At 37.3% G+C, this 17538-nt stretch overlaps 1 protein-coding gene across 2 annotated transcripts in view; it reads right to left on the reverse strand.

Moving 5' to 3' along the window:
- Pdlim5 (PDZ and LIM domain 5) overlaps positions 1-17538 on the reverse strand; it is a 147783-nt gene that overhangs the window by 49194 nt on the left and 81051 nt on the right. The window contains exons 5-7 of one of the 2 annotated variants that reach the window (XM_050160152.1): positions 16988-17079; positions 8266-8438; positions 7902-7938 (exon numbers count right to left, since the gene is read on the reverse strand). In XM_050160152.1, coding sequence (XP_050016109.1) covers positions 7902-7938; positions 8266-8438; positions 16988-17079 — 302 coding nt within the window. Of the gene's footprint in view, positions 1-7901; positions 7939-8265; positions 8439-16987; positions 17407-17538 lie in introns of both variants that reach the window. The other variant, XM_050160151.1, reaches the window with a different exon arrangement.

Genomic DNA, 17538 nt, shown 5'->3' on the forward strand with positions numbered 1-17538 from the left:
ACAGCTTTCCACTATGTACCAAAGTAGAGAAATGCAAGAGAAGGGACAAGCAACACTGGCTTTAATTTGAAAATCATGTTCAGGCTGCAGAGATGGCTAAGAGGTTAGGAACACTGGTTGTTCTTCCAGAAGTCCTGAGTTCAATTCCCAGCAGCCACATGGTGGCTCACAACCATCAAGAGTGAGATCTGGTGTACAAGCAGGCAGAACACTGTGTACATGAGAAATAAATCTTTAAAAAAAAAAAAGAAAGAAAACCAAGTTCTTTAAGGAAAGGAAAATTAAGTTGCTTAAATATCCTTCCCCATCACTTCTATTATGTAATGTACTAGCTTAATTTCTTTTATAAAAAAAAATCATACTACCAAAATAACTAAGCAGAATAACTAAGTACTCTGAAATGTCGGTGTGGCTGAAATACGTGAAATGAACTAAAAGCAAAAGGGGTCAATTGAAGACTGTCACGGGGAAGCTGTCTATGACCAATCTTCTAAGCTGTCCAGGTTGTGGACTATGTTAGAGAAGGAGCTGTACTTGATACTGCAGTTTTGAACAGATAATAACAACATAGTGTTTGCCTTTTTGAAGGTAGCGATGGAAAAACTTAACCCAAGCAGCATCATAGCAGAAGGGTTACTGCTCTGTAAGCTTTTCTATGTTCTAAGGGATGGCACTTGCCATTTTTCTGGGCTTTATAGATGAGTCAAGTCTACATATAATGAATACTTATTTTTATTAATAAAAGGGCTTTATTAAAGGCAAAGAGTTACTAATAGTTTTGCAAAGTTCTAACAGTTTTTAGAACTATACAGAAAGCAATTTGTACATGAAAATACAGAGTACTTAGGAACTGCCTCAAATATTTCTAAAGGACTGCTCTCAGAAGCAACTCAAGTGTAATGACCAGGTAAATTCAGCAGATGGCAACATCTGCATTACAGTCACCAACCCGCTGTTGCTATACCACAGAACAATTTACCAACAGAGCATGAAGGCAGATCAAATACAAATACTCTGCATTTTCAACCCACAAAGACAACTTGTTCATGGGCCCAGTGTTGACCTCTGATTCTTCTCCAGATTGTCATACATACTGTGTAGGAATGTTTGAGACAGTAGCAGCTGAGGAATTCTAGCTAGGTATTTTCAGAATCACTTTCTAAAATTAGATGGATGTGGAGGTGTTGACATTCTGTCCTTTGGGTTTAAGTGTGATTGTTAACTGATGTCATAAAGATGCATGCAAATATCTTTTGGGGAACAATTCTCACTTCCTCTACAGAATAGTAGTTTGGGGTAACAAATATATTTAACTAGCATGTAGCCTCGTGTGTTCATACTCACACGTATGTGTATACAGGTGTGTGTGTGTGTGTGTGTGTGTGCACTTGTGCATATGGAAGCCAGAAGTCAATATGTGGTGTCTTGTTCTATCACTTTCCACCTTAACTTTAGACGACCTCTCCATGAACCTGGAGCACACCAATTCAGCAACCCCACACCTTTGTCTCCACCTTACTAGCACACACCACAACAGATTTTTTTTTTACCTGTGTTTGGGGGGTTAAACTCAGCTCCTCATGTTTGCAAGGCAAGTACTTTACTGATGGAACCATCTCCCTAGCCCCTGCATGTGTCTTAAATATCTTACTATTTAACAAGAGACCAATGTTTCTGAAATAGAATAATGAAGGCATGATATTGGCCAGAAAGTTTTTTCCCACCTTTTATAGATATGTATTTATTCACTTGTGAAAAAAATTAAAAAAAAAACACCATTAACTTGCAAGAGAATGTATTAGGAAAATTTCCTGCAGTTTGTTTCCAAATTGTCAACGAATAAGTAAATATGACAGGTCTCTGTTCAGAAGTAACTGAGATCCATTCTTCCGGGTAAAAATCCATTCTGATGGTTATAAGCCAGGAGTTCTATGGATATTACTTGGTGTCACGGGCAGCCCTGAGGAGGATATTCAGACTCATTTCTTGAGGGCATGCATATCTGTCAAATGAGTGGAAAGGCCGTGGTATAGTTATGGCCTAGGCTGTATCACCACCCTGATTCATATATTAAATTGAGTGTGACTCAATTTAGCCATAAGTTCTTCAAATTTGGAATTAAGGGTAAATGGGGCCCAAGTTCAATATAACTAGTGACCTACAGAAGTAGGGAAAACTAAAATGCTAACTCTTCTGACCTGCCATGTTGTATACTACGCTATCCTTTGAGCTTGACCTGAGAAAAGGCTGTATGAAGACACTGAGGAGGTGGCCACCTGCCAGCAAAGAAGACAGGCTTCACTGGAAAAACAAGACTGCTGGTATGGAGATCTAGGAATTAATCCAATTGCTTAATCCACTTCACGTGTGCTTCTTGTTGCCAGGGCTGCCTAATACAGTATCTTTCTGATTAAGAGGTAAAAGGGAGAGGAATCGTAGATTCTAATCCATCTTCAAGGTGACTCATTCTGTAAACTTTCCTTTACCTATATACTCACTGCTGAATGCATTCAGCAGGAAATAGCGTGCCTATGAGTGCCTTTTCTTCCCATCTGTACTTTTATATGAAGACTCTTGTCTTCCAGGAACAAGGTAGAAAGTCAGGATATGTAGATAAACACCCAGAAGTAAAACCAGAAAAAGAGGTATCAAGAAAGTTAACTTCTGTATAGTAAATTAAGAGAGAAGTGCATGGCTTCCACTGTGAGGTGGATGTGGAGAAAGTGAGTTATAGAGAATATGTAAGGCAAGCTGTGAGATGGATTAAGAAAATTCTGTAGAGGACAGCAGCATTCGGGCCTGGACACATCTTCAGGAACTTCCCAGCAGCATCTCTAGCCTTGTGGACCTGCCCACTACCCGACTCATTCCCAATAGATATGGAGAGACCAGGAAGTAGAGTTAACAACGTACAGAGAAAAGATGTACCCAGAGAAAATTTATTAAACGGCTCATCAAAAGACAAATACACAGGATTCTAAAATGCTGCACACTTCCATTTACAACATTCAAACAGCAATCCTTTAGATATACGTTACATGTAGTCATCATTTTCCTTTTAAGAGTTCTTCCTTCACCGCTTCATTGACACAGCTCTACCTACAATACCCACGCATTAAGTCTAGATGGCCTATAATGTAATCAACAAAGAAACACTTTTCATTCAAGGCAAAAAAAAAAAAAAAAAAAAAGTAAATGAATCTTCCTTTTAACTTCCATGCACTGTAACTAATCTTTTACTTCAAAGACTTCTTTAATCTTGTGGCTGTGGTCTGTTGTCAAAGATCAAGGAGGAAGGAAAGTAGATTGAAGAAAAAAAAAGTGGATGAGAAGATTAGTAAAAGGACCACGCTGTAGGACCTGTGTAACCAAGTCTGGTGACCAGCTTTCAGGGTTTAGCATGGAAGGTGCTTATTAGGAAACACTTCTTAAGTCAAGAGCTGGGAAAGAGAGGGGCCAGGTAGCAGGACTCGACAGAGGCGAGGTGCTGTTGTGGAGGAGGGCAGCTCCAGGCAACCTGTCACAGCAGTCCTGGAGACACAACAGCTATTAGAAGCTGTCTCTGGTAGGCCAACGTGATCAGACTTGGATCTCCTCTTGCCCATATCAACAGGATCAGCTCACTGAAGTGAGTGCTGGGGTGAGTCAGAGTACGGCTGCCTGGCTCACACACATCACACACACACAGCCATCAGGTCCTCCGCTGAAGTGGAAACTCAGTCAGCTACAAATCTGAGAGTATTGATCGCTCCCTTTCTCACGGTTTCTAATAGCAATTTAAGCTATGATACCTATTTTGCAAAGAATCACCAAGGAAATACTTAATTGCGTCATGAAATTTTAATGGATGGGATAAATCAAGCCAGCTTTTTACAGAGAAGCCAGAATCGTTAAACCTACCAACTAAATTATTACATTCCGACTTTGCTGTCTTATCTGTGTTCCATAGTATAGTCTGTTCCTTGCATACCACAAAGACAGTATATGGAAGGAAGCCTTTTTCCCCTCTAAATCTCCACTGAATCTTAATAGAAAAAAATAATAAATTGACAGTGGTCAGGGCTGGACTACTAGGTATATACTTTATTTAACAAGCTGGCAAACTCCCTCCCCAATGCTCTGATTCTTCATTTTAAAATTAACTCATGTGGTTAAATTCAGAATAAAAACTGTTTGCTCACATGCTTAAGAATTACGTTCATATCTGTTTCCCCTACTCATTTCTGCTACACCGTGTTCTCTGATCTAGAGACTTGCCACACTGTTTTCCACCTGTCTCCTTTGCCTTGAACTCTGCCTGAGATCATCACACAGCTCAGTTCTTATCCTCTACAAAAAGTCAGCACTAAAGCTGAATTCACAGAGAGCCACATAATCTACAGCAATCCTGCCCTGCCTGAGCCAAATCTGTTTTATATTAACCTACTTTATTATCTGTTAATAAAATTACCTTGGACCATCTTGTTTATATGTTTGCCCATTATTTACTGTGGTATCCACAGCACACAGATTGGTGGCTGACAGTCAAATAATTACTCATATGAAAGAATGAACACAGAATGAATGAATCAATGAGTGAGTGGTCATAAATCATATCAAAAATAAAGCAAATGCAAAATGATTTATCTGGATAAACCTAGTCTTAGGGCTGAAGAGATGGCTTGGTGGTTAAGAGCTCTGACTGCTCTTCCAGAGGACACGGGTTCAGTTCCCAGCTTCCATATGGCAGCTCGCAACTGCCTGTAATTTCAAGATCTGACACCCTCACAGAGAAATATATGCAGGCAAAACAGCAATGAACATGAAATAAAATTTAATAAATTATTTTTTTTTTGGTTTTTAGAGACGGGGCTTTTCTGAAAATTAATGAATTATTTTTATGAATCCAATTCTATACTATACTTTGGAATGAAAAAATGGACTAGCTACTCTGCATCCTAATATAATGACTTTATAATATATTTAAGGGCACAATGATAATTAAATGAGCATGACCCTTTCACAAGAGTAATATATGTGAGAGGTAACGAAAGTAGATGACTGGGTAAGACACGCCCATATTCTGACTAGTAAAACATTATGGAAAAAATATGTTGAAAATCACTGGAGAGTAACTTCCCAATTTCATATTAAAAATAAGCCTGTGATAAAGTACATAAAAGAAAGACACAAACAAGGCATAAATAAATCAGGCAGCTATCCTTACAAATTACATTGTGTAAACTTTTATAATATCTGGCTAGATTTTTGTGCTAGGAATATACACTGTCCCAGAAGAGTCACTGGGATCAGGAATTCCAATTCTGGCAGGACGAAATGGAACATCTTCCCGATGCTGGCTGTACGCCGATTCCCACTCCTGGGAAGGCAGACGACTTCGGTCATCTGCACTTGTGATGATATATTAGATACTATTGGCATTAGACAAGGTACTCAACTCTTTTTTCAACACCATCTATTTCAAGTTTTTAAAAAAGTACTACACATATTCTTTGTATTAGGAAAAATGTTTTATTTATCTAAAATTATTCTAAGGGTTCTTTGAACTCTATAGTTACTCAAGAAAACTGGATTTTGGTGGGAATATATCATCTTTACTCTGATACTTCATTTTTCAGTGACACTAACTCAATCTTCTTTCAGATACTGTCTTTTCAAATAATGAATAACTGCTAGGTACAGAAAGGCCTGGTAAAAGAAAGAGTTTCTTTCATAGGACAGAGATGCAGTAAACACTGGGTCTAACATCAAGATCATAAGAGCACAAGTAGGCAAGCCTTTTAATATCTAAGAAATACTTCAAAAAGGATATCCTTCATATCACAGGGGCAGTGGCAGACACAGCTAAATCCTAGAACTACTTTCAAATGCATCTAACAGGACAACTGTTGCATAATAACAAATCACTAACTGAAATTAATATTAGTTGCCTCAACTTATCCACAATACTTCCAGTCTATGTTGACATAGAAGTAGAGAACACTGGGAAAAGTAAAAGTTGATCTTTGAATGTGGGCCAGAACCCCAGTAATCACTGTTTTACAAGGAAGAACTCTTGGCTTTGTCCAGGAAGATGGATAATAGAGTGTTCACATATGATGCTGCCTTAAATAACTAACAACTCTGGAGAACAAAAGAGAAGGCTGGGTTTTTGCCATGTGTTACTTTCACATTTTGGTAACTTGATGAATTGAAAACTTCCCCATATGAAAAGACAATGTAGTTACTCATCCTACCAAAGTCACATTTTAACAAGCCCTAAACAGCAGGTCACTGGCCTCAAAGAAATAAGTACAGAAGCAAGGTACAGACAACTTTATTACACTTCTTTCCAAACTTCAAAATGTATTTATCACTAAGTTTAGACCTACTATATAATCTATTATATTACAAGGCAGAAAGCAGTTATAATCAGATACTCCATTTCCCTGTACTGCCCAAAAATACAGCTCTGTAAGAATAGCAGCAACACACAGTAGTTTAAAACACTAAAATATTTTTCCAAATCAGGAACATTTAAATTGAAACTTATTTTATGCTATTTTCCTCCAACATAAAGAAAAAGCAAAGCTATCTTCTACATGTCTTACTGTTGACACCCAGAATTTGGATATTCCATGAAAACACCTACCAGCTTAGACACACTTCCTCAGCAGATGACAGAGTCTTTAACTAAAGTAAAACAATACTATGTTTCCCCCACTGCAAGCAAGAGCAAAGTATCTTTTTTGTAGCCACGTGAACAATAGGCTTTTAAAGACACCCAAGTCCACATGAGCTTTAATAGTCTTCTCTACTGAAGCTGCCCCCCTCATATTTGCTCTCTTAAATGTTTACAATGTGAACATCCCCTAATGATGAACTTGAAGGTAAGCCTGGGAAATATCATAGCATAAGGGAATCACTTTCCTAATTAGCCAAGGACATTATTTGTTCATCTACCCCTGCTTCAATCGACAAACCAGATCAACCTTACAAAAGGACAACCATGACCCAAACAGTGAAAATACATGTAAATATACTGCAAGGGTCTAGTCACTTCCTTTTTTTCCTTTGGTTTTGCATCTGTAAGCTACCAATTAGGACAAAACGTGTTCGTTCTTCTCGTTTTCACAACTGGAAACTGTTAGGATAGTATAGAAACGTTCTAGTTTTCGGGAGACAAATGTGAAGCAGATACTGCTACGAACTGGAAAGAGAGAAGGTGAATGAAAGGCATGGCTGGCTGCTTGGGTGGGGAAGCAAGGCTCATAGTCACTGTACGTTAAGAGCACGTGCTGAGACTTCATGGTGCCAGTCACGTAATTTGGTATATTTGGGACTAAAGACGTGAAGGGGTATCTTTTCCCTGTGGAAATAAAAAAAGAGTGACAGAAGAGTCATAAAAGGTGAAAGGAAAAGATTCTATACTAATTCCAACATGCAGAAAACATGCCTTGTAAAAGCTGAATTTCAGACAGCTGTTTTGTTAAAAATAGCAGCATTCAAAAGAATAGAGTTTTTGGAAATACAGAAATTAGTCTACAGAGTCCTCTTGAAAATATTTTTTATGCACCAAATAAAGGGAGTTCAAGACAACACAGGAAACCCATTCACTGAAATTTGTACTGTTAGTAAAACATTCCCCAAATATGCTGTACCCACTCATTATGTCAATATTAAAGAAAATATGTTTTAGACAAAAAAATACAGACAGTATCAACTAAATTGGAAATCTGTAGGTTGCATGTTTAGGACACACTAAAGGCACCATGGGTTAAATGCTTAGTTTCTATTTACTAAAACAACAAAACTGTAACATTACACTTGAAAGTTTGATAACAGCAAATTAAGACCATTCATGAAAACAAAGCATTCGATTCATGAAAACAAAGCATTCGATTCACTAAAAGAGAACTTACTTTGCCTTCTTTGTATTATCATTTTCAGATTCTTTCACTGCAATGTAAATAAGATTCAAAATTAACTTTTAAGTTTTTTACCTTTAAAATCACTCACATAATTATCTGTGTGAATTAATGTCAGCTGTTGAAACTACATGGAGCAATTAAAAGAAACCCATACCATGTTTACGCTGGCTATATACCAAGGCTAGAGTGCACCCCCCCTTCTCAATGCAACTCCCCGAACTGAAATCTTGCTATACACAACATAATTTACATGCAATCTTTACCAGGGCTGTTTTTCTGTAACTGCCGATAAGCCTAGATGTTACTATCAGAGCCAAAAACATTCCTCGTCTAAGATCTCTAAACGTTCACTCACGATGTTCAGTCCCAGTGATCTGGGCAAGGATCCGGAAGGAACGAGACTGAGTTGTTCCAGTCCGTGGGCGCCAGTCTTCAGTGTCCTCAATCAGCCTCTTCTTGCTAGCATCACTGTGAGTGGGGATGTGATAAAACTCCGTGTTGCGCTCCACAATGTGTTTTCTTGGTGGGCTAGAAAAAAGGAAATAATAATAGTTACAATTTAAACTACACTGATGATAAAAAATAGTCTCTGATGAACTATTTATAATTTATACATTTACTTCTCAATATTCCTTTTATATACATTGTTTGTGTAAATATATTAAATTAAAATACCCTTCTAAAAAGACATAGTAGTAAAATAATTTTATAGGTTAGTATAAACAATGATAAATGTATAAACAATAAACAACTGAACAGCAAGATTTACCGTTTCGGTGGAATTTTCCTTTTAAGTGACAGAAGGAGGCAGCAGAAGAAAGATTCCCAACATGAAGAAAACGAAAGAAGAATAAGGAAAGCAGACAATGAGAGTCTACAGCAGTAAAAATCCAGTGATTTGAAATGACTGTGCCATATAAATCAATATGAACTATGACTTAGCCAGTTAAAATTTATCCTAGAATTCCTCATTGGATTGGTTTTTACATCTTAAGTAGCAAATGTAAAAGTTTTGGAAATTTTGGAAAGGACCCTAACAACCTTCTCAATCGTGTTTACAGCATTTTTATCTTACACAAAGTACGTTCCAAATGAACACAGTGAAGTTCTGTGGTTTCTTTAAAAGACCAAGGTTGAGACCCTGACTCTAGAATTCTTCACAAGTGTGATTTTGGACAAGTCCACCTCACTGAGCCTCAGTGTTTTCATTAACAAAGAAAACACAAAGTAGTGTTCTGAGAATTAAGGCTGATAATATATGCCAAAGACAGAAAGAAATAGTAAGATATCCAAATAATGAGTTTGCCAAGAACATTCATATTTTTATTAATATAGCATAAATATTAAGGAAATCACAATATTCATTATTTATCATTTCAGGATCGGCTGAACAGAATAAATACTTTCAACTTCTCCTGAAATAAGACAAATGAAATATTTCAGAAAATAAACAAGAGCTCAGGACTTATCTGGCAGACTGTTATCCTAGGATCTGAGTAGAGCAAATGTTCTAAATGAGGCCAGATGTGGATGTAAGACCTACTAGGTTAGCGTACCACAGACAATTACCGCGCCACAGGACTGCCAGCGTTCTAGTAGGCACACCATCGAAAACCTACCTCAGCACCTTAGCTTTTCCTAGCTAGTGACACTGGCTTTGGAGTCACGTGGACAGTTTGAAGGACCTTGTCCCCCACTTAATATGTTTTACAGAAGTAACTTAACTGCTCTAAATCTCAGATCCTCCCTTTGAAAAATGGGAATTGAGTCTTAAAGGTGGTTCTGAGGAATGAATAAGGAGGATGATACATGCGAACAGATTTTCCACGGGTCATGGTTCACAGAAATCGTCATACTGTCCCTCAGAGACTAGAAAATTAGCTGCGATGCATGAGTGTAAGCGACAGACATACATAAAAGAAGAATCAGTATGTGTTCAGCGAGACAGCAGGACACATAGTTCACAGTGATATTTCACGACTACGGAAGTGAACTACCTAACCGACATTTATGAATACCGAGCAATATCTAACCCTTTGAAGAACAGAGAAAATTTCCAAAAACTAGGAAAAAGACTGAAGTTATTTATAAAAACATAGCCTTTGGCATATATATAACAGTTCTTAATTTTATATAGGTACTTGAAAAAATTTGTAGCAGCTAACAAACTTATTAAGCTTTAAGCTTCCCTTTAATTAGTCAGTAAGCACTGCTTATTAAGTTATTACCAATTACTAGTGTTATTAGGTTCTCACGCAGTCCAGGCTGATCTCAAAGCCTGGTAGGCGGCTCAACTGGCCTTTAACTGCTGATCCTCCAGCTTCCATCTCCCCAGCACTACCAGAATTACAGGCTGTGCAGTCACACTCAGCTCAGGCAGTGGTGGGGATGGAGCACTGATTTGGTTTAGCCTCTGTGCAGGTTCCAGCTATAAGATCATAAAACAATGGCTTCAAGCTAAGAATAATAATATAACACCATGGAGTAGTTCACATGATGTTTCTATAGAAAATAGAGTATAACTTAGACCTTACGGCACTTACTACCACAGCTTCAAATTCTCAGATTAAATAACAGGATTTTTCTAAACATTTATGGAGTTCTTCCTCATTGTGAAAATTTGAATATGATGACTGTGTTAAAAAGGAATATCAATGGATTTTAAGGATTTTAAAAATCGTTGAAAATAGAATAAATTTAACTCAGATGAGTAAGTAATGTACTTCAAAATACAGACATTCAAAATTAGGAAGCTCACCCACACTTATTTTTTAAAACAATACTAAAAAAGGGGAATACCTAGATTATATTTCTACTCTAGTGAATGATGCTTGTAATGGTACCCATGCCCCTTAAGTTAGCTTTACTAAAGTTTTCTACTGTAGAGATGTGGGCGTTCCAAACATTCCCACTGCGTATTCATATGAAGGTTTCTAACGTGAAAAGCCCGTTTTTTAAAATGTTCCTTAATATATTCGATAATTCTTGTAATGAAATAATACTAAGATTTGCTGGGGTGGAAACTGAAAAGTTAGAGACAGAATAATAGGAATTACCAGACAAACCATTAGTAAGTACTTACACAGTGCCAGGGTTACTGAAGGAGAAATAATTCACACAGGAAAGATTTGAGAGAGGAGACATGGACGTTCCCAGGATGATGGAAAACAGAGGCAGCAGAGAAGGGGAGCAAAAAGGAGGAGAAGAAGGATTAAAAGAGAAAAGAAACAGAGAGTCCAAAACAATTTAAAAGAAGGCACATGAGCACCATGCTTCAAACCAATCACAGGAGCACAGAGAAGTAGGCAGATGTTAGTCAAACTTCTGCCGCAGCGCTAATGTGAGACCAGCAGTTTAACAGCCGTGTTTATCCCGCAAAACACTGACAACGACTTTATATATAAATGTTAGTCCTAAGTTCCTGAATGCCAAAATAAAAACCCATGTATCCTTTTAATGTCTAGGTTTTTTTAAAAAAATTATTTTATATGAATCAAACTCTTATTTCCCTATAAAAGCACATGATAAAGTAAAATCTTATATATCACTTAGAAATCATTTAGAATGTATTTTAAAATCAGAAAAGAAACTGTTCAGTATCACATTGCATGAATATATTAAAAGCAACTATAATCTCTTCCCATAAATCATTGCATAAGAGTGTTACACTGAATTTTCTTCTTAAAATGTAGTGTTTGATGCAAGGGTAGAAAGCACAGCAGACTAGGAACAGTGAGCTCTCTATCGGTGCTCACATTCCTCCCTTCTGCCCATGACCACCACCCTCGTTCATAAGGCCAGGAGCCTTAGAAGCAGTATGTGGGAACTACATAGTTCTGTATGACTGGGGATATAATTATTGCTCAGAAAGGTCTATCTGATGTGATATGGTAAAAAGAACCCATTGATTAATACCTGGAGAAGGGGAACTTCAAGACACAATTCATTCACACAGCCTAACATGAGCAGAATTATTAAAAAACAAATACATCTGTGTTCCATTACAGATCGAGAACCAAGTATAAATGCTATATTGCTTTATAAAAGAACATGTTGTTGGTTCTTCGACTCGGCAATTAAACCTAGAGTAGAAATTCATTATAAACAAAGGGAGAAAAAAACTGCCTACCGGCTTTAACGTTAAGACTGAATAGAGCCGTGGTACTTTTACATTTTGACATCGACATCGACACAACAGAGGGCTCAGCTCCACGGAGTGAGGCTGGACACAGCGATGAGGTGGTCATCTACATTAACTCTTTTCTCACAGCAGAGGCAGTGGTTCTCAACCCTTCCTAACGCTGCGACCTTTAAAAACAGTGCCTCATGTTGTGGTGACCCCAAACAATAAAATTATTTTTGGTTGCCATTTTATAACTGTAATTTTGCTACTTTTATGAATCATAAAGGGTCCTACGACCTGTGAGTTATTAGACTGCTAGGTTGAGAAGCGTTGGCGTAGAGCATTTTCTATCCCACCATGCAGAAATATTGCTCTGCCACTTAATTTCTTATATACAATTGTAGGATGTAGTCCAATAGTTTAAAGCTAAGGGAAAATATTTTGTGTTAACCTGAAATTGTTGTGGAGGCAATGTTCTGGGCTGAATGGCATAAGCAGATAGTTGATTTCAACCTAAAGAAATTATTTGAATATAATCAAAAAATATTTTCACATATTTTAGAAAATAATGCTCAAATAGATAAGCTTCATATGTAGAATGTCAATTTGATAGCCAGATAGCCTGTACTAGCTAAGATGTACATTTCTCATGCCGTGGGCAAAGTACATCTCCAAGAGGCTCATATTCTTCAACGGTAAAATGGGTTGCTTATTTCTGTCCTTTCGAATTCTTACAAGGGCTTATATTGAATTGAAAGCTGTTCAAATACTAATTTGTAGGGCCCAACAGTTCGTGAGTACTCAAGAACAGTGCTTTCCAAGTGCAGCCTATGCCTACTAATCCACGTGTAGGGTCACAACTTGAGTCTGTAGTCTCTACAAATAGACACCGAATCAAAATGATAGAAAGATATCCAAGTGACAGCAGGTGACATAATGAAAGACACATCCAAATTTGGATCAGAATCAAATCTTAGCTCCCATACAAGAAGCTTGACAAGAAAATATATTCCTGCTCACTCAGCTGAATGAGAATTAGGTTATTGTCATATAATTAGAAACACAGTAAAATACAGAGTAATACCCAATAACTTAATGGATCTGAATTATGAGCTTTGACGCTATCTACTTAATATAGATATTTCAACTGGGTTTTTGTTTGTTTGTTTTTTAATTTCAAGTGGCATGTTTTCCTTTTTTCAAACAAGTTATGTGCTACACTAGAAACTACTAGCTGGCCAGTTTTTATATGCAATAAGTTAATTTTAAATAGACAATAACTATGGTGTGTGAGTGCTTTACTAATTTGTTTGGGTCAATCAATAGATTGCAGTAAATCAGGAAAGTGTTCTAACAACTCCACAGCTAATTCTCTTGAATATGTCTGAAGCACACATTCCCTGTTTCCAAAGAGACTTCACTGTGGTGTCCAGTTTAAAAAAAAAAAAAAAAACTTCAGTACATGTTCAGAATAATCACAGCTCAATTAATAAAAAAAATGCTAAATTACTGCTAGAGTGAGTTTTTAATCTTCTGGTAAAGATCAACATTACTAGTAAGTTTAATGTCGGCATGAATAAAAAAACACAGTGGTTTTCAACATCTATGTCTACTAAGTGGTACACTTAATAAACTGGTAACTATATCTTTTGAGTAATTTTAAAATATATGGACTTTTCAATATTCACACAGAAACAAGCACACTACACAAAGACATCTAAATCTGCTAGTAGTATTATCTGATATAATTCTCCAGGAAATCATATAGGTATTAGGTAATTTAATCTAGGAAATACTGACTTTTAATGTCAATTAGAAATAATTCAGTTTTGTATATATTTTTTACTACTGGTACAAGTTTTTATAGTTCCTCATCTTTGTCTTGTAATACTCTTAACTAATGAGAATTAAATCCCCCAAGCATTTCCTTTCAGCCACTGCACAGAAAACCCCACGCACCTTTTGATATAACTTAAGTAATACTACTTACTACTATAAAGCACAATAACATACCAGTGCAAACCAAAGCTTATTGAAAAACATTTTTAAGTTACAATTCTTTTGCAAAATTTAATTTAATTTTGCAAAAACTGAGCAGTCATGCTGTTTACTCATATATAAATCACCATATTTCCTCTCCAGTAATGCAGATACTAACTTTGTCACGTGTGTCTTCTGTGAAGAGAAAAGCATTTTAAACCATTATTTGATTATATCATTAACTTTCTAATCTTTCAAGGCCAGATTCTTCAAAACATCACAGAACAAACTGTTAGTAGTTGCAGCCAAGAAAGCTGAAATACAGGCCACATGAAAGACTTACCTCCTTGAGAGCAGGGGCACATTATAATGCAGGGCATGTGGACAGTGAAATGCAAATCAGTTCATCTAGTTCATGTAAAAGAGTTTGTCTCCAGTCAGAAATATAAAGCCTTGCTCTGTGTTTCAGGGAGTAAGGAGGTACCAGCGAGAACGGCATGCCAAGAACAATAATTTATATACAGAAGAGAGACTGAAATTTCTTAAAGGTGCCTTAATCATTACTAGTTACAAAAAAAAAAAAAAAAAGAATGCTTACCATACTGTTAAGTTACTCTCAGAACCACCAATACACTAGCCAGACTTCCTACTATACGGGAAATAGCTAGTTTACATCTTATTACTGACACCCAATAAACACGTGTTTGTGTTTCCTGTTTACTGATTCAATACAAATTTGGATGGGATACCTATGAAACTTTCAAATTAGCCAACCATTTCAAATCGCTTAAAAACTAACAGGCCTGATGTTTGGAGGAAAAGACAACTCAGCCATTTACTCTTGCATCCTTTTGAACTTTTAATCCTTTGGTCATTGGTGGGCGTTATTTTAAAAGTAATTAATAAAGAGCAATCACCCACAGCTTTATGAGAGCTTTGTTTTACTGACATCGTAAAAATCTGAGAAGCCAAGCAGCCAGAAGTCTGACGGGATGATACCTAACATGGAGAGAGTGTACAGCAGTGCTGCAAAACACTAACCGCGAGGAAGGCCCATGGCTGACTGGTCAAGCACGCGACTTTTTGCTCCTCCAGTCTAAATGTGCTCCAGAAGGAACACTACAGATTGGCCTTAGAATTTAACAGGCACCAAACTGTGTTCTTACTGGCCTAACATCTGGACAGCATTTGACATCCAGCTATTTTTAAACACTTTCAGTTTGCAAATGCAAAGCAGTAGCTTGCTTGTTAATGATGCAAAAACATGTAATAATCCCTTTCATCCTCAGTTTTGCACTGTGGTGAGCACGAGGCATGTGCTTGATGAACACTTGCCCACTCATTAGGAAGCTGCCACTCAGGCCCTGAAACTAGAGCACTGTCATTTTGGCCTGAAATAAACTCCAAATCATTTCAAGCCTAATTACGAAGGGAATGCTGACCACGCACAAACTGAAACTTTGTGAACTCAAGACTTTCCCATAACTTCACTTTGCTTTTACCTCAAAGAGACTTTATTATGAAATTTCCGGAAGTGTTAAAAGGTTAAGATATGTTAAGTGATAGTTAAAGACCTGACTACCTCCCGTGGACTTTCTATCTACACAAACTAGAATTTAAGAAGCATAGTAGACCTGCTTCAGCATTTGATAGGCAAATCATTTTCTTCTGATTACCTAGTCTGATTATTTCTGTATTACTGTCATAAAGTAGACATAGAAGAAAAAAATATTACCAAACATACCCATACTGTTTGCCTTTCAAAAGAAGAGTCCTAACATTTTGTGAAGGGCACTAATTGATTTCAATGTCTACATTAATACTTTTTTTTTTAAAAAAAAAAAAAAAAAGCTACCCACAACCACAGGGCCAAAGATGCACAACCCAGTAGCTCTCCTTGCTCTGCGAGCAGCAGCCTGGAGCTGTGCCACCTCCTCTTTCAAAGCCCAGGAGCTGCCATGGCAACAATGCGACAGAAAGCACATCCTCCTCATTAAGGAAGTTAACATTCCAGAGGGGTTACATCTCTCAGAATGGGCCTATCATCTCCACAATTATTTTAATTATAAATTTCCTGGAGACTTGCATCAGCGAAGTTTATCACACGTGCTTAGTGTTTCCCTTTAAAAGTACATTTTATCACAACGAATCCTAACAAAATTGTATGTAGATCACCTTATCTTCAAATAACTTCACTAAATTCTGAAAGACCCAAATTAGCTACCTAGATAGAAGGCTTCAAAAACGTAGGTGCAACCTTAAAACTTGGGTCTTCAAATACTTTAGTGTGTTCAACACAGTTTTAAAACTGCAATGCCCAAACACAAAACTGTAACTGAATTTTCAAAAATTGCGACTATTATTTAATGTCCCTTATAGTTTAAATGCATTCACCTTTTTTTAAAAAAATCTATATATTGTTTCTAGTGCTGAATATCACTCTTTTTTTTTAAATTACTGATTGCATTTAAAGAATAAATTCCTGATAAAAATATACCTAAAAAGAATACTAACTATCTGCTCTGGGCTAACAATTTATACAGAGACGTGAGTCAGAAGTCGACATGTTTTCAGCTTTCTAGACTACATCCTGGAGGAGAGAGATCGCTACAAACTCATGTCCTCTCTCTTTGAGAACAATTACAATCACACTGCTGAAACCTGTGGAGACAAGGAAAAGGATGGAAATTTTGAGGCTAGATTTGCCTTGCATTGTAAGTGCCAGCTGCTCAACACTGTGCAGGATCGTGGAGAGAAAAGTTGAAGAGTATGTTGCAGGCTCAGAATACATCAAAATGCATCATTAAGTTCTGATTAACTTCTAACTGCTTTATACAAGTACTTTGTAAATTAACGAAGGACACTGTTAGTGCAGCAAGTATAACTTCATCTTTCTTCAAAGAACAGCGGAAGAAAAAGTAGATGGTTTCCTGGAAATTATCTGAAAGAGCAGAAACTACCCTTGTCCACCTACCCATTTTGCTGTTTAATGTCACCCTGGGATCCTCTTCTCTGTCCCTCCGCTAGCTCCTGAGCAGGCTCGGAACACACGCTGGTGACTGTGGGCTGCCGTGGGACATTAACTGCAGATTTACCAGTGTTCAGTGTAGATGAACACTGGTCAGCGCTAAGATTGGCGTTAACATGCAGTCCGGATGCAGAGAATGGGGGAGGAGTGACAGCAGCCACAGGTGCAGGGGAAGCATGTGATGAAGTGGTGGCATGGGCTGGGGTGAAGGCTGACGATGGTGATGGGATGGAAGTGACTTTTGGTGAAGACACAGAACCAAAGGGCCGAGGAACTTTATTGTAGGCCGTGTTGGTTGTGGAAGTGACTTTGGATACAGCAGGAGATGTAATGGGCACAGGTTTAACTACTTCTTTAGGTTCACCCTATGCAAAAAAAAAACATAAACATATACAAAAACACAGCAAATACATGCAAAACACACTGAGTGCAAACATGTTGATTTTTAAAAAGACGAAACGCAATTATGTAAGCAGTGCAAAACCATTTTCAGGGAA

The sequence above is a fragment of the Alexandromys fortis genome, unplaced genomic scaffold (genome assembly GCF_014885135.2).
Source record: "Alexandromys fortis isolate MF-2015 unplaced genomic scaffold, M_Fortis_MF-2015_v1.1 scaffold_124, whole genome shotgun sequence".
NCBI classification, from domain to species: Eukaryota; Metazoa; Chordata; class Mammalia; order Rodentia; family Cricetidae; genus Alexandromys; species Alexandromys fortis.